Consider the following 14,917-nt stretch of genomic DNA (forward strand, 5'->3'; position numbering starts at 1 on the left):
AATATAAATATAACATAGTAAAAACGACAAGTAGCCCAAGTACACCGACTAACTAAACGATTGCAGTTTAATTCAAACTGAATCTATGTTGATGTGTGCGTGCAGTCTAAAATAAGGTCTCCTTGCAGTTTTTCCACCATTTCCAATATAAAAGTAAAATTAAAAGAAATAATTTAAATATTTAATCTCAATTATAGAATAAACCCATTTTTCTTATCGGTAAATGAATCAATTCTAAAAACTGAAAACTAAAAAGCTCGAAAACTAAAAACTGAAAACACTGTAGAAAATAATTTTTAAATGTGTGAATAGATCGTAGGGCCCATTTTTAATGAAAAAGTTATTTGAAAAGTGAAATTTGTAGAAGTGAACAGTGCACGAATGCACTGTTCATAGAAATTAGTCAATAACTACGGCTGAAAAAAAAAAAAAAAAAAAAAAAAAAAAAAAAAAAAAAAAAAAAAAAAAGAGCTGAAAATGCTGAAACGCTGAAACGCAGGGATAAGTTGAATCCAAAACCCCCTCTAAGTATACAGGAGAAAAAAAAAGTATATAAGAGTGCGTTTTTGGTTCTCTAAACTATCACACTGTCCAGAAGTATACATTTATTATTCGTTTCGTTACAAGAGAGAGAGAGAGAGAGAGAGGGGTTGTCTTGTCACTATCTTTTGCTAAAGAAACTTCCAAGATTCACCATGAAGATAATTTCCGAGAGGGATTTTCCACAAGATGATCACTATGACGACTTTGATGACACCCCTGAAGAAAATACTGAGGAGACTTGTGCACATCTATGTGTTATTAGAGGAAAGTGTGTGAGCTGTGAGAGGGTAGCATTGAAGTACGTTCATCAGGGTATGTGGTTGTGGCTTAACAAAGAAGAAATGGATCGGATTCCGAAGGTAGAGTCAGCGAAATTGTTAGAAGATAAGAAGATGGTTTTGGTTCTTGATCTAGATCAAACTCTGATTCATTCAACAGAACAAGAAAAATATCTGAGAAACCCTCAAGAACTCTTGCAACATAACTTAAGGGATAGCCTATTCTGTGTGAGTCGACCTTGGGGAATGATGATGGTCAAGTTGAGACCTTTTGTTCACACTTTTCTGAGAGCAGCGAGTACCATGTTTGAGATTTATGTGTGCACAATGTGTACACGAAGTTATGCGTTGCAAGTGGCTGAATTTCTTGACCCTGAAAATGTTTACTTCAAGTCATCAAGAATCATTGCACGGGAAGATTTACTGGAAACAGACGAAAAGACTCTTGATCTTGTGCTAGGAGAGGAACGCATGGTTCTTATTCTTGATGATACCAAGAGTGTGTGGAGTAAGCATCCATTCAACTTGATTCATATCAAGAGGTATCGTTTCTTTGATTCAGATCCTGATAGCTGGAGTGCTGATGAAGTTGAGTACGCTGGCCCACTCATCACCCTTCTCCAAAGACTTAAAGTAATCCACAGACTGTTTTTCAACCCAAAATTTGAAGCCGGTCTTCAGTATAGAGATGTGAGATACATATTTGCTCGCCGTGACGTTCTCCGAGGGTGTGTATTATCCTTCAAACATATTTTCACTCCCGATTTTAGGCCTGAAAATTCGCGTCTCTGGTTGATGGCAGCGGAGTTAGGGGCCACATTTTCTATGGATAATTTGATAAACCCCATCACACATGTGGTCACTTGGTTTGCCACAGCGGAGGAGTTTCAGGAGGCAGAGCTGGAAGGAATTATTTTGGTCCATCCAAAGTGGCTACGTGCTTGCTACTATGCAGTCAGTAGGGTATCTGAAAAAGATTTTCTGATTAAGCCGAAAGATTAGAATTTGAGATGATCTTTGTTCACTTCTATTAGCAGCACGTCTAATTTCCAGTTTTTTGTTGTTAAATGTTCTTTGCAGTTGGCGAAATAGGGTTTGTTTTCCCCTAGGCAAAGAAATTCAGGGTTCTTTACTTTTAATCTTTAGAGCTTGATTTTAACTTGTCAAATCTACTTGAGGAATTGAATTCTTCCTCAATTGTGATGAGGAAACATAGTTACAGTGGTTTATCTCCTTGCTGATGTCTACAATTTCTTATGTGAATGTGGCCTTGAAAATTGAAACGATTCTACCCTGTTGAATATATGCTATTGTTGCTATTTGTTTGATGGAAACTTATTTTGTGTCTGCAATTACATGAATTGTAGGAGTGGAAGAAAATTTAGTTATTTTAGTCTAACATTAAGTGGAAAAACTGATCTTGATTCATAGTTTAACATACATAGAGAATGGAAGCAAAAAGTGTTTACTATCACCAAAAGTTAATAAACAGAGAATAGAAGCCACAATGCACCACCACTAGGTTATGCCCAGTGAATCATCATATGCAAGAAACAGCATCCATCGATCTCAAGAGCATGGCATGTCATAGGCTTAGTAATCACATACGATGATATGTAGTTCACCTCAAGTGGGCCAAGAATTGTGTGTCTTATTCCTGAATGAGGTGCCGGCTACCTAATGCGATTGCAGTCTCCTCAAAGAATTACAGGCAGTGAATTGGTGTGTTAGGTTACTTCTCCAAAGACTATTGTCAATGAAGTCTTTCCGAAATGTTGAAGTTGCTATGTAATTGTGTATGATGATTGCATGGTAATTAGAAGTATAAAATAGAGAGCACACATAAAGGTTTATGTAATTCGGTCTAACTGCTTATGTCTATAGTAAGAAAGCCCTTGACAAGTACATGAACTAACCATAAACTAAGTTAAAGTTAATATGCTTGTTCTACAAATACATAAACTTACAATTGGTTTGGGCCACTTGGGCCATAACATGCTAACACAAAAAAATTCATTGGCAATGGAGGTCATTACAACTAAATAAATCATCCTAATACTTTATTTAATAGTGATCATCAATTAAAAAAAAATGAAAATGACTGATTTGCAATGCTAAAATTATAATTTTGGGCGACTTTCTAGAGGAATTGAGCCCGTAGCCTGTTCAATTCAGCACATGGCAAGTTTGCCAATATCTGAGGCTAGTCTTGCACGTAGTGTTTTCAAACTATGGATGCATAATCTAATGTAGAACCTGTAGATGTCCCAAACAATTCCTAGAGCCTCTTTTTAATAACAATACCAGATTTTCAATTCAATATGTCAACTTATAATTTAAACGAACATTAAAATAATAATAATAATAATAATAATAAATCTGAAACAATAATCCCAGAAGTCTTTGTTCTCTTCCATCAATGAATAATCTCTTCCATCAAATTTTGCGAAGAGAGACCACATTTTGCATGCAGAAAACCTGAAAATTTGTGTGTGGGAGCATCATTAGTCTTTGCAAAAGCACCGACCCTTATGCTGGTAAACCATCAATTTTCCATCTTTGTAGCATCATTTTCTCATTATATATAGCACTATTTTCATCAGACAAAAACCTTTAACAACATGAACTGAAAAGTCACACAAATAAAATTGTATTCTTAAATTTTTCCTAAAATAATCAAGTGCTGACTCCAAAAATAAATTGAGTATACATTTATTTTTATATTGAGTATACATTTTGAGAACTCAATGTTGACTCTTGTCTAGGTTGTGTTTTTCACTATGATAAAATTTTTCTTAGAATACATTGGAGACCATTATTTTCATTTGGAAATTAGCATTGCAAAGACTTGGCTTGTGAGCACTTATTGGGCTTTGAAATATATTCTAGTCTCTGTGGAATTCATCCTTTGTTTTTTACTTTGTTGAAGCTGAAGAATTTACTTTAAAAATAATGTATATATAAAAACAATGCCGGGAATGCTACAGTCAAAGCAGCTAATTTAATCATTTGTTTTTTCCTAGGTTTTTTTTTTTTTTTTTTTTTTTTTTTTTTTTTGGTGACAAAACTAATGGATAAAACTTAAGTACGGCTTTATTAAGTGCTATATCTTAGATTTCTCAACTAAATCCTAACACATATTTGCTTTGAATTTAATTCTACTTGTAAAAATTAATACTATTTTTTTAGTATTGGTCTAAATCATACCCATAGACAGTAACAATAAGCTCAAGTTGCTCATCTGATTGAAAAGATTATTTATTGTTGGGAAAAATATGGTTTCACACAATCCTATCTAGGTGAGGAAAATGCATCCTTCTGTGATCTCATTTCGCTTTCCTCCAAACTCCAATCTTAGACAAAAAGGGGCATTCTTATTCAAATCGCCTGAAAATCATCGCTCGAGGCAGCCCCTCTCTCACATGCTAAAGAAAATTTTTCCACATCAACTTGATTTGCAAATCAATTCTTCCTTTATGAAAAAAGAAAGGAGGATCGGCTATGTTTGGTATACTGATGACATGATCATTGCTAAAGCGGGGTCTATTCAAAAGAATAATATATGATAAGTTTTAGAATTTGGTTTACTTCTACTATTTCACACACATATCTATAATTGATATGAAAATGTCCACGTTTTAACACAAAAAAGGAATGTGAAAAAAGAGATGTTAAATAGTGGATATGAAATGTCCATAAATATGTACCCATAAATGGTAGTCTCAGTATAATCTATAGATCTAATGAGTACATAGTAGAAAAAAGGGTAATTCATCGGTGAATGAAAATTTATTCCATAGGTCCAAGTAGCCTCTAGCAAAGGCAGCCCCACTTGAAGCCTAGAGGTTCAAGAATAAAAAAAAAGAAAAAAGAAAAAAAGGTCATATACAGGATTTAATTTCTTCAAACGAAACTCCATAATTGTCCAGCCTCAATAAATTCTACAAAGAATTAAGAAAACGGAAATTGAGAATCAACATCTAATGAATTGGATAAAATTCATTAATGAATTAAATAAATACATTGGCCTCTGTTTTATATATACAACTAAAACAGAGAATCTACACTTGATCTTAGCGAAAGGTGCTGCTAATTCTTTTGACTTGTGCAACTTCCCCCCCTATGTTAGCGATATTCAAAGGGTTGAGGCCAGTTTAGCATTTTTGTTTGTAGGCTTGTTTCTTGCTTTCAATAAGATCTTTCTTTTCAGCAAAAATAAACTAAACAAAGAATCCAACCAACTTAACAGAATTAGTTAGATAGCTATCCTATAAGATGACTACAACTGGATTAATAACCCACGTGCACTGCACGTGACACAACAAACTTTGCATAGGAAATACGACAAGTAGCCCAAGTAAACAATGTAACTAAACGATTGCAGTTTATGCAGTATAATTCAAACTGCATCTATGTTGATCTGTGTGCGCTTCCTATAGCCTGCTCTTCTGAGATAGAGAATGAACCCATTCTTCTTAGAGAAATGATATGTCCACAACATTTTTACAAAAAATCCTACGTGGCAGATTGTTACTGGTTATTATTGTTGGGGAAATTAAGTAATTTTAGTATTAGATTCAATTTTGAACTTATAATAATTAACTACCTATGATTTGTTGTAAAATTGTTGTAAAAATATTGTAGACGTAAGACCTCTCTTTCTTATAAGTAAAAGAACCCATTCCAAATATATAGGACTTAAAAAAGTACATAAGAGTGAATTTTTGGTTCTCTAATTAAACCACAACACACTCCAGACGTTTCAGTTATTATTCGTTAAGAGAGAGAGAGAGAGAGAGAGAGAGAGAGAGAGGTTGTCTTGTCACTATCTTTTGCTAAATAAACTTCCAAGATTCACCATGAAGATAATTTCCGAGAGGGGATTTCCACAAGATGACTATGAAGACTTCGATGATACACCTGAAGAAAATACTGAGAAGACTTGTCTACATCCATGTGTTTTTAGAGGAAAGTGTGTGAGCTGTGAGACGGTAGCATTGAAGTACGTTCATCAGGGTATGTGGTTGTGGCATAGCAAAGATGAAATGGATCGGATTCGGAAGGTAGAGTCAGCAAAATTGTTACAAGATAAGAAGATGGTTTTGGTTCTTGATCTAGATCAAACTCTGGTTCACACAACAGAACAAGAAAAATATCTGAAAAGCCCTCAAGAACTCCTGCAACATGAGTTAAGGGATGGCCTATTCCGTCTGAGCCGACCTTGGGAAAGGATGATGCTCAAGTTGAGACCTTCTGTTCATACTTTTCTGAAAGAAGCAAGTACCATGTTCGAGATTTATATGTGCACAACAAGTACAAGAAGTTATGCGTTGAAAGCGACTGAGTTTCTTGACCCTGAAAGTGTTTACTTCATGTCATCAAGAATCATTGCACGTGAAGATTTACTTGAAATTGACGAAAAGAGTCTTGATCTTGTGTTAAAGGAGGAACGCATGGTTCTTATTCTTGATGATACCGTGAGTGTGTGGAGTAAGCATGAATCAAACTTGATTCCTGTTAAGAAGTATCGTTACTTTGATTCAAATCATGACTGGAGTGTCGTATCTCTTTCTGCATTGGGCACTGATGAGGGTGAGACCACGGGTGCGCTCACCACCGTTCTTCAACAACTTAAACTAATACACAGACTGTTTTTCAACCCAAAATTTGAAGGTGGTCTTCAGGATAGAGATGTTAGAGACATACTTAATCGCCTTAGGGTTCTCCAAGGGTGTACATTATCCTTCAAACATATTTTCCCTTCTGATTTTAGGCCCGAAAATTCGCGTCTCTGGTTGATGGCAGAGGAGTTAGGGGCCAAAATTTCTATGGATAATTTGATAAACGCCGTCACACATGTGGTCACTTGGTTTGCCACAGCGGAAGAGTTTGAGGAGGCCAAGATGGAAGAAATTATTTTGGTCCGTCCAAAGTGGTTACGTGCATGCTACAAAGCATTGGAAAGGGTATCTGAAAAAGATTATCTGATTAAGCCGAAAGTTTAGAAGTTGAGATGATCTTTGTTCAGTTCAATTAACAGCACAGGTATAAGTTCCATTTTTTTGCTGTTAAATGTTTCTTGCAGTTAGTGAAATAGGGTTTTTTCCTAGACAAAGAAATTAAAGGTTCTTTACTTTTAATTGTTAGAGCTTGATTTTAAGTAGTTAATGCGACGTGAGGTATTGAATTCTTCCTCAATTGTGATGAGGAGAAATTGTTACAGTGGTTTATCTCCTTGTTGATATCTACAGTTTCTTATATGAGTGTGGCCTTGTAAATTGAAACGATTCTACCCTGTTGAAATATATGCTGTAGTTACTATTTGTTAGATGGAAACCTTATTTTGTATCAACAATTACATGATTAGTTTCATCTACTATTTGGTAAAACTGATCTTGAATCATAGTTTAAAATACATAGAATAGAAGCCACAATGCACCATTACTACGTTATGCTCAGTATATCATCCTATGCAAGAAACAGCACTGCATTGGCCACTTGTTTTTCTTTCAATACTTAGTGTGGCTCATAAATTTTTTAAACTTGCTCTGCAACGATTGATCCCAAGCGCATGTCATGCCATAGACTTGTTAATCACATACGATCATATTTAGTACACCCCAAACACAATTTATAGCTTTATAGGCTTAATAATCACTTACGACGTTATATATATGTAGTTCACTGTAATTCCTTGCACCCCACCACTCTAATCTGCTTGTTTGTCAAAAGAAACAGCCCAAACACTGCGTTCACACAAATTAATCCTAACGTGCCCTTGACTATGGCACTCATTGCATGCCTTACTCAAGCTGATATCATAAATTTAGGGGACTTTCTAGAGGACTAAAGCACCTGGCCAGTTCAATTCAGCACATGGCAAGTTTTCCAATATCTGAGGCTAGGCTTGCATGTAATGTTTTTGAACAATGGATGCATAATCCCAAGTCAATTAATATTAAAAGGGTGAAATACAATTAACATTCATGAGGTTTGAGTTATTGATGATCAAGTTCAAGATATTTCAAAACTGGTAAACTTATCTTTAATCACCGATAGAGAAATAGAGGAGAAGAATGAACAACAATTTAGGGACTAAGTTGGTCTTAAATTTGACTTATATTAGTTTAAACTTTAAGGGTGTTGACTTTATTTTACCCAATATTAAAAATATGAAAAAAATCTGAAACCATAATTCCAACAATTAATAAATGGTATTCTTGTATGGAAAATGTGAAACAATCCCAAGGTAAAAGAAATCCTGGTGTTCGTACCAACTGCTCCACACCAACTGCTCCAGGTGGTATAACTGAACTCAATCTAATGGAAATTTATTGGGCGTTGAGCATTGTAATGTGGTGCTCATTCCTTTCGTATGCATGGTATATCCCATATTGAATTTAATTAATAAAATCTATTATGAATGTAAAAAAATAGATCACTTCATCACTATATTCAGAAAGAAACTAATAATTAATTTTTGTAAAACTTTATGTAGTCTTGTATCAAATCAATTAGCATTGAAAATTAAAATTCGCCATCCAACTTCACCGAGTGAGCTCTACTTGATTTGAAACATTTGGTAGTGCTCCAATATTTTATGACTTATGACCAAGCAACTATAAGTCTTCTCTGGTGAACAACATACAATCTGTCTCTGGTCCTCCTTGTCATCAAATTACCAAAAGGCTCTGAATCACTCATCCCTAATGAAACATCCTACCGATCATCAAGGACAGGGTTGGTTGTGGAGGGCTTAAACTTAAACTTAAAAAATAAAATTGAACAATAAAATAAATAGTAAAACTTTGAAAAAAAAATTTAGGTTATACATATCGTGAAAAAGAAATTGTGTAAGACCAATTTTTTTTCTTATAAAACAAAAAATTATAATATATTTGAATAATAATATAATGAAACTCCTTATAAATTTTTGGAGAACTTGAGCAAAAAAACGTTTGAGATGAAAGGGTTAACTATATGTCAAATTGGAATGCTTTAACTCAAAATTAGTATTCCGATAGGCAGACAAAATGAGGAAATTGATACTCTCTGAGCTTTTGAAGCCTGATTTTGACCATGTTGCTCAATATTTTGTTTTTCGTTCTTACCATTTTTTTGGATAAGTATGAGGTGGAAGAGTTTATATCAAAGTCTTAAGTCTTTGAGACCTCTTCCATCTATATATAAGGCAAGAACCAACAAAAAACATAACATCAGATTTTGCAATGAGTAATTTTGCGAATAGAAAACCTGAAGCTTTCTCTGTGTTAGGGTACGTATTAAAACCCACGACCCTAAGGACCCTTAGGTTAGTAAAACACCATCTTCATAGCATCATTTTCTTATTACATAAACCACAAGTTTCATCGAACATAAAGCTTTAACCACATGAATCGAAAAGTCACTAAAAACACGTTCTAGTTCTCATCCTAGCTTTGTGTTCATCTAAATTTCAAGAAATTCAACCTTCAACCCATCATCAACTCCTCAAATTCATTAGTTTCAAGACACATCAAGATCATCTCGAACATAAAATGAAAAAAGTTCTGAATTGGGTCAGATTGAAATCCCTCCAAATCATCATGAGGTGGTGAAGGCACAATTCTTTCATTAAAAGATAGGGAAAGAGCTTGTGATTTGGTAATAGAGGAAGTAGCAACACCATCTTCTGTATAGCTTCATCCATCCTTGAAGATAATCCACCACTTGTTTCTTTACAAGAGGTAGTGAAGGTGGATATAGCACCCTAACATTTTTGCATTATTTAATTTTATGCATACAACATGTTTGGATTTGATGATAATGAATATATAGTTAGATTATGAACCTGACATGATGAAATATGGTATGATGAGATGATATGTGATGAACATGGTTGGACCAAATTGGAATGTAATTATCTGTGATTCTGGTATGAAAAGTAATTTCATGACAAACATGATAGTATGACGAACATGATTCTTGTTTATGAATGTTGAAGCTCTCTTTAATGATATTTTGCATAATGATGGCATGAAATAGATTGTCTGTTTATTAGACTGTTGCATGCTATATATAACCATTAAATTTTAGAAGTTTGACATTCGAAAAAAGGTAAAATGAGTGCGTAAACCCTTCACATCTTGTGAGAGGCTATAAGATTAGATTTTGGGTTCTTGATTAGTTATTTTCCAAAGTAAATTTATGTTCTTAAAATTAGTTTATATATATATATATATATATATATAAAATTTTTTCTTTAAATTATAATTAGGAAAATAAACCATATAATTATTTGTTTAAATGTATTTTCATTAAAGACATGTAGTTTTTATTCTTATTCAAATAAAATTGTATTTTTATTAATTTTCGGTTTTCTTAAAAAATTCCTTAAATAATCAAGTGGCAACTCCAAATATAAAACTCTTAATCTAGGTGGTAAAGTTTCTCACAATGACATGAAATTTTTTATAGAGTAAAAGGAAGACCATTATTTACATTTGGAAATTAGCATTGCATAGACTTGTGTTTATGAGTAGTTATTGGGCTTTGAAATATATATATATATATATATATATATATATATATATATATATATATATATATATTGTAGTCTCTATGAGATTTTTATACATGATAGAACTAATGGATAAAACTTATGTACAGGTTCTTTAGTTTTATACCTTAAATTTTTCAATTAAATCCAAATATATAATTCCTTTTAAACTAGTTCTACTTGAGAAAGATAATACAATTTGTGTAGTATTGGTTTAAATTGTAGCCTATACACAATAAAGTATGAGCCAGCTCAACGGTTTAATTAAAAATGTTATTTACTATTTGGGAAAATATTTTTTTCACTCTAATACGTATTGGCTATTTCACACATATTTCACACACATATTTTCAATTGGTGTAGGAATATCCATATTTTAATATATAGAAGTGGATTTAAAAATTAGAAGATGTGAAATGTCCACAATTGTGTACCCGTAAATCTAACCAACGGAAAGAATAACTAACTAATAACAGAATTAATTAGATAGCTAACCTGTAAGATGACTACAGCTAGACATATCACCCACGTGCACTGCACGTGTCACAACTAACTTTGCTAACCAATATTACATAGGAAATACGACAAGTAGCACAAGTACACGGACTAACTAAACGATTGCAGCTTATGCAGTATAATTCAAACTGCATCTATATATGTTGATCTGAGTGTGCTTCCTTTAGCTTGTTTTTCTGAGATAGCGTTCCCAAAAAAAAGTGAACCCATTTTTCAGTTATTATTCGTTATACACAAATAAGAGAGAGAGAGAGAGAGAGAGAGAGAGAGAGAGAGAGGGGTTGTCTTGTCACTATCTTTTGCTAAAGAAACTTCCAAGATTCACCATGAAGATAATTTCCGAGAAGGATTTTCCACAAGATTCATCCATCAACGTGGATGTCGATGACGACAATGATGATACACCAGAAGAAAATACAGGGGAGAATTGTGCACATCTACGTGTTTTTAGAGGAAAGTGTGTCAGCTGTAAGAGGCTGGCAATCAAGTACTTTCATGAGGGTATGCGGTTGTTGTGGGTTACCAAAGATGAAATGGATCGGATTCGGAAGGTAGAGTCTGTGAAATTGTTACAAGATAAGAAGATGGTCTTGGTTCTTGATCTAGATCAAACTCTGATTCATTCAACAACAAAAGAAAGATACTTGAGAACCCCTCAAGAACTCTTGCAAAACAACTTAAAGGATAGCCTGTTCCGTCTGAGTCAACCTTGGGAAATGATAATGGTCAAGTTGAGACCTTCCGTTCACACTTTTCTGCAAGAAGCAAGTACTATGTTTGAGATTTACATGTGTACAATGAGTACACGAAGTTATGCGTTACAAATTGCTGAGCTTCTTGACCCTGAAAGCGTTTACTTCAAGTCAATCATTACACGTGAAGATTTAATTGAAACAAGCGAAAAGAATCTTGATCATGTGCTAAGGGAGGAACGCATGGTTCTTATTATTGATGATACCATAAGCGTGTGGAGTGAGCATGAATTAAACTTGATTCATATTAAGAAGTATCATTACTTTGATTCAGACGATGACTGGAGTGTTGTATCTCTTTCTGCATTGGGCACTGATGAAGGTGAGACCACTGGTAAGCTCACCACCGTTCTTCAACAACTTAGACTAATACACAGACTGTTTTTCAACCCAAAATTTGAAGGTGGACTTCAGGATAGAGATGTTAGAGACATACTTGATCGCCTTAGTGTTCTCCAAGGGTGTACAATATCCTTCAAACATATTTTCCCTTCTGATTTTAGGCCCGAAAATTCGCGTCTCTGGTTGATGGCAGAGGAGTTAGGGGCCAAAGTTTCTATGGATAATTTGATAAATCCCATCACACATGTGGTCACTTGGTTTGCCACAGCGGAGGAGTTTCAGGAGGCAGAGAGGGAAGAAATTATTTTGGTCCATCCAAAGTGGTTACGTGCTTGCTACATTGCATCAGAAAGGGTCTCTGAAAAAAAGTATCTGATTAAGCCGAAATATTCAAGTTGAGATGATCTTTGTTCACTTCTATTAACAGAACAGGTATAATTTTCATTTTTTTTTTTTTTTTTGGTTAAAAGTTCTTTGCAGTTGGTGAAATAGGGTTTTTTTCCTAGACAAAGAAATTCAGGGTTCTTTAGTTATAATTTTTAGAGCCTCATTTTAAGTAGTTAATGCTACGTGAGGTATTGAATTCTTCCTCAATTGTGATGAGGAGACATAGTTACTGTGGTTTATCTCCTTGTTGATGTCTACAATTTCTTATGTGAATGTGGCCTTGGAAATTGAAACGATTCTGAATATATCCAAATTATGCTATTGGTACTATTTGTTAGATGAAAACTTATTTTGTATCTGCAATTACTTGTATTGTAGGAGTGGAAGAATATTTAGCCATGTTAGTCTAACATTAGGAGGTATAAGTGATCGATCTTGAATACTAAATGTGGCTCATAAAGTTTTTCAACTTGCTCGGCATCCATCAATCCAAAGCGCATGGCATGTCATAAACTTAGTAATCACATAATTAAGGTGATATGTAGTTCACTTTAATCCCATGCACCCCAACCCAAATTACTTGCTTGTTAATTGAACCAGCCCAAGCACTGTGTGCATACAAATTAATCCTAACGTGCCCTTTAACCATGGCACTCTCTGCATGCCTTACTCAATCTGATGTTGCTACAAGTGGGTATCTATTTAGAGATGTTACTGTAACAACTGCAAAATAATTTTTTTGCATTTTGCATAACCGGATTTCATACTCTTTTTTTGTAAATTTGATGCTACAGAAACATTTAAAATAGATAAAAGTACATTTTGCATTCTTTAAATAGGAATGCTCATAGCACTTAACGGATTTGAACTTGTGAGTGGTTGACGCCTTATTGGGCTTCCATGTATTTCTTAGGCTTTATGAGATTTTTTATGTAGCCAGGGGTGTAGGAATTACTTTGTAGCTCCCATGATGTCCTATATACAAGGTGTTGTCCTCGGGTAGCTCAAAGGTAGCTAGGGTTACAATTCAAAGGGAGGGGGGGGGGGGGGGGGGTTGTTATATAACATTAGCTCAAAAAATAAAAAGATCAATTTTGGCTTAATTACAATACTACATTATATACTTCAATTGAATTCAAACACTTTGTTGTGAGTTTCAGTTAACTCAATTGATAAAGTCTTTGATAATTGAATAAGAGATCTGAGATTCAATTTCTACCTACATCAAAAACTGATTGACATTTGGATTTAATGATAAAATGCTATCATCAGGAACAGAAGTCATCGGTTGAAACTCTAGATATATAAAAAAAAACACTTTGTTATTATTTGTTTTCAATTGGTTAATGTAACTAGTTGTTGAATTTAATTAAAAAATCTAATGACTAATGTACTGTACTTTTATTGTAGTAACTAAGTTTTACCTAAAGGTAATTTTATTTTTTATACCCTATAAATCATAAACCTTTTTTCATAGTATAAAAAATTTATAATAATAAATTGGTCCATAAAACGTAATCCATAGGTCCTGCCAATTCCCAGTATAAAAAATAAAAATAAAAATAAAAGAAAAGAAAAGAAAAGAAAAAAGGGGTCACACTCATAGTTACAAGATACAATCTGATTATCCTTAACAATTCAACTTATCACTAATTAGGGTTAAGGATAGATTTCTACAAACATAAGATTTCTATTTGATGTGGCTGCCGGGCCGGATATGTCCTTATCTGTATCTCTTTGTATTTAAATTCAAACTGGTTGGATGAATGCGATCAAGTGGAATGGCCCCAATTCTTGAGAGAGAGAGAGACACAATCTTCGGCTAAAGTAACTTAGAAGATTCACAATGAAGATCATGTCCGAGATGAGCTTCCCACAAGATTCATCAGATAACCCGGATTCCAGTTCAGTTAGCAACATGGGTGTCCATGCTTGTATGGTTTGTGAGAGTCAAGAATTCAAGTACACTGATAAGGATTTGTGGCTTAGCCATGATGAAATTGCTGGGATACGGATGGTAGACTCAGAGAAATTGTTGAATGATAAAAAGATTGTTTTAGTTCTTAATCTAGATAATACGTTGCTTCATACAACAAAGGAAAAGAGACATCTGAAAACCCCTGAAGAAGATATGAAACATACTAATAAGTACAATGATAGCATAATCTCTCTGAAAAGTTTGGGGATGATGACCAAGTTGAGGCCTAACGTTCAAACTTTTCTTGAAGAAGCAAGTACCATGTTTGAGATGTACATATATTTGACCCAGAAAAAATGAGTCTTGATCTTGTGCTAAGGCACAAACGTTAACGCATGGTTCTTATTCTCGATGATAACGAGAATGTATGGAGATATGATGATGATGATAAACCAAACGTGTTTCGTGTTCAGAAGTATCATTACTTTGATTCTAGATGTGATAGGAGTATTGTATCTCTTTCATCATTGCATACTGATGAACGTGAGACAAATGGGGTTCTTGCCACCCTTCTCAAAAGAATTAAACGAATACAAAGAATGTTTTTTACTCCAAAATTTGAAGGTGGTCTTGAGTATAGAGA

General features: G+C 34.1%; 4 protein-coding genes across 4 annotated transcripts; all 4 read left to right on the forward strand.

Annotated features, from left to right (window-relative positions):
- The first annotated feature begins 695 nt into the window (after nucleotides 1-695).
- Nucleotides 696-1,823, forward strand: LOC142632859 (RNA polymerase II C-terminal domain phosphatase-like 4). The gene has a single exon (XM_075807180.1). The coding sequence runs from the start codon at nucleotides 696-698 to the stop codon at nucleotides 1,821-1,823; it is 1,128 nt and encodes a 375-aa protein (XP_075663295.1).
- Nucleotides 1,824-5,680: 3,857 nt separating this feature from the next.
- On the forward strand, nucleotides 5,681-6,826 carry LOC142632860 (RNA polymerase II C-terminal domain phosphatase-like 4). The gene has a single exon (XM_075807181.1). The coding sequence runs from the start codon at nucleotides 5,681-5,683 to the stop codon at nucleotides 6,824-6,826; it is 1,146 nt and encodes a 381-aa protein (XP_075663296.1).
- A 4,375-nt stretch (nucleotides 6,827-11,201) lies between these two features.
- LOC142632861 (RNA polymerase II C-terminal domain phosphatase-like 4) lies at nucleotides 11,202-12,368 on the forward strand. The gene has a single exon (XM_075807182.1). It carries the CDS (start codon nucleotides 11,202-11,204, stop codon nucleotides 12,366-12,368), a length of 1,167 nt encoding a protein of 388 aa, XP_075663297.1.
- A 1,834-nt stretch (nucleotides 12,369-14,202) lies between these two features.
- LOC142632862 (RNA polymerase II C-terminal domain phosphatase-like 4) lies at nucleotides 14,203-14,634 on the forward strand. The gene has a single exon (XM_075807183.1). The coding sequence runs from the start codon at nucleotides 14,203-14,205 to the stop codon at nucleotides 14,632-14,634; it is 432 nt and encodes a 143-aa protein (XP_075663298.1).
- The last annotated feature ends 283 nt before the right edge of the window (nucleotides 14,635-14,917 follow it).

This window comes from Castanea sativa, chromosome 4 (assembly GCF_040712315.1).
Source record: "Castanea sativa cultivar Marrone di Chiusa Pesio chromosome 4, ASM4071231v1".
In the NCBI taxonomy this organism is placed as follows: Eukaryota; Viridiplantae; Streptophyta; class Magnoliopsida; order Fagales; family Fagaceae; genus Castanea; species Castanea sativa.

What these genes read in the sequence shown, in the direction of transcription:
- LOC142632859 (XM_075807180.1), top strand. Translation starts at nt 696, where the DNA reads ATGAAGATAATTTCCGAGAGGGATTTTCCACAAGATGATCACTATGAC.
- LOC142632862 (XM_075807183.1), top strand. Translation starts at nt 14,203, where the DNA reads ATGAAGATCATGTCCGAGATGAGCTTCCCACAAGATTCATCAGATAAC.
- LOC142632861 (XM_075807182.1), top strand. Translation starts at nt 11,202, where the DNA reads ATGAAGATAATTTCCGAGAAGGATTTTCCACAAGATTCATCCATCAAC.
- LOC142632860 (XM_075807181.1), top strand. Translation starts at nt 5,681, where the DNA reads ATGAAGATAATTTCCGAGAGGGGATTTCCACAAGATGACTATGAAGAC.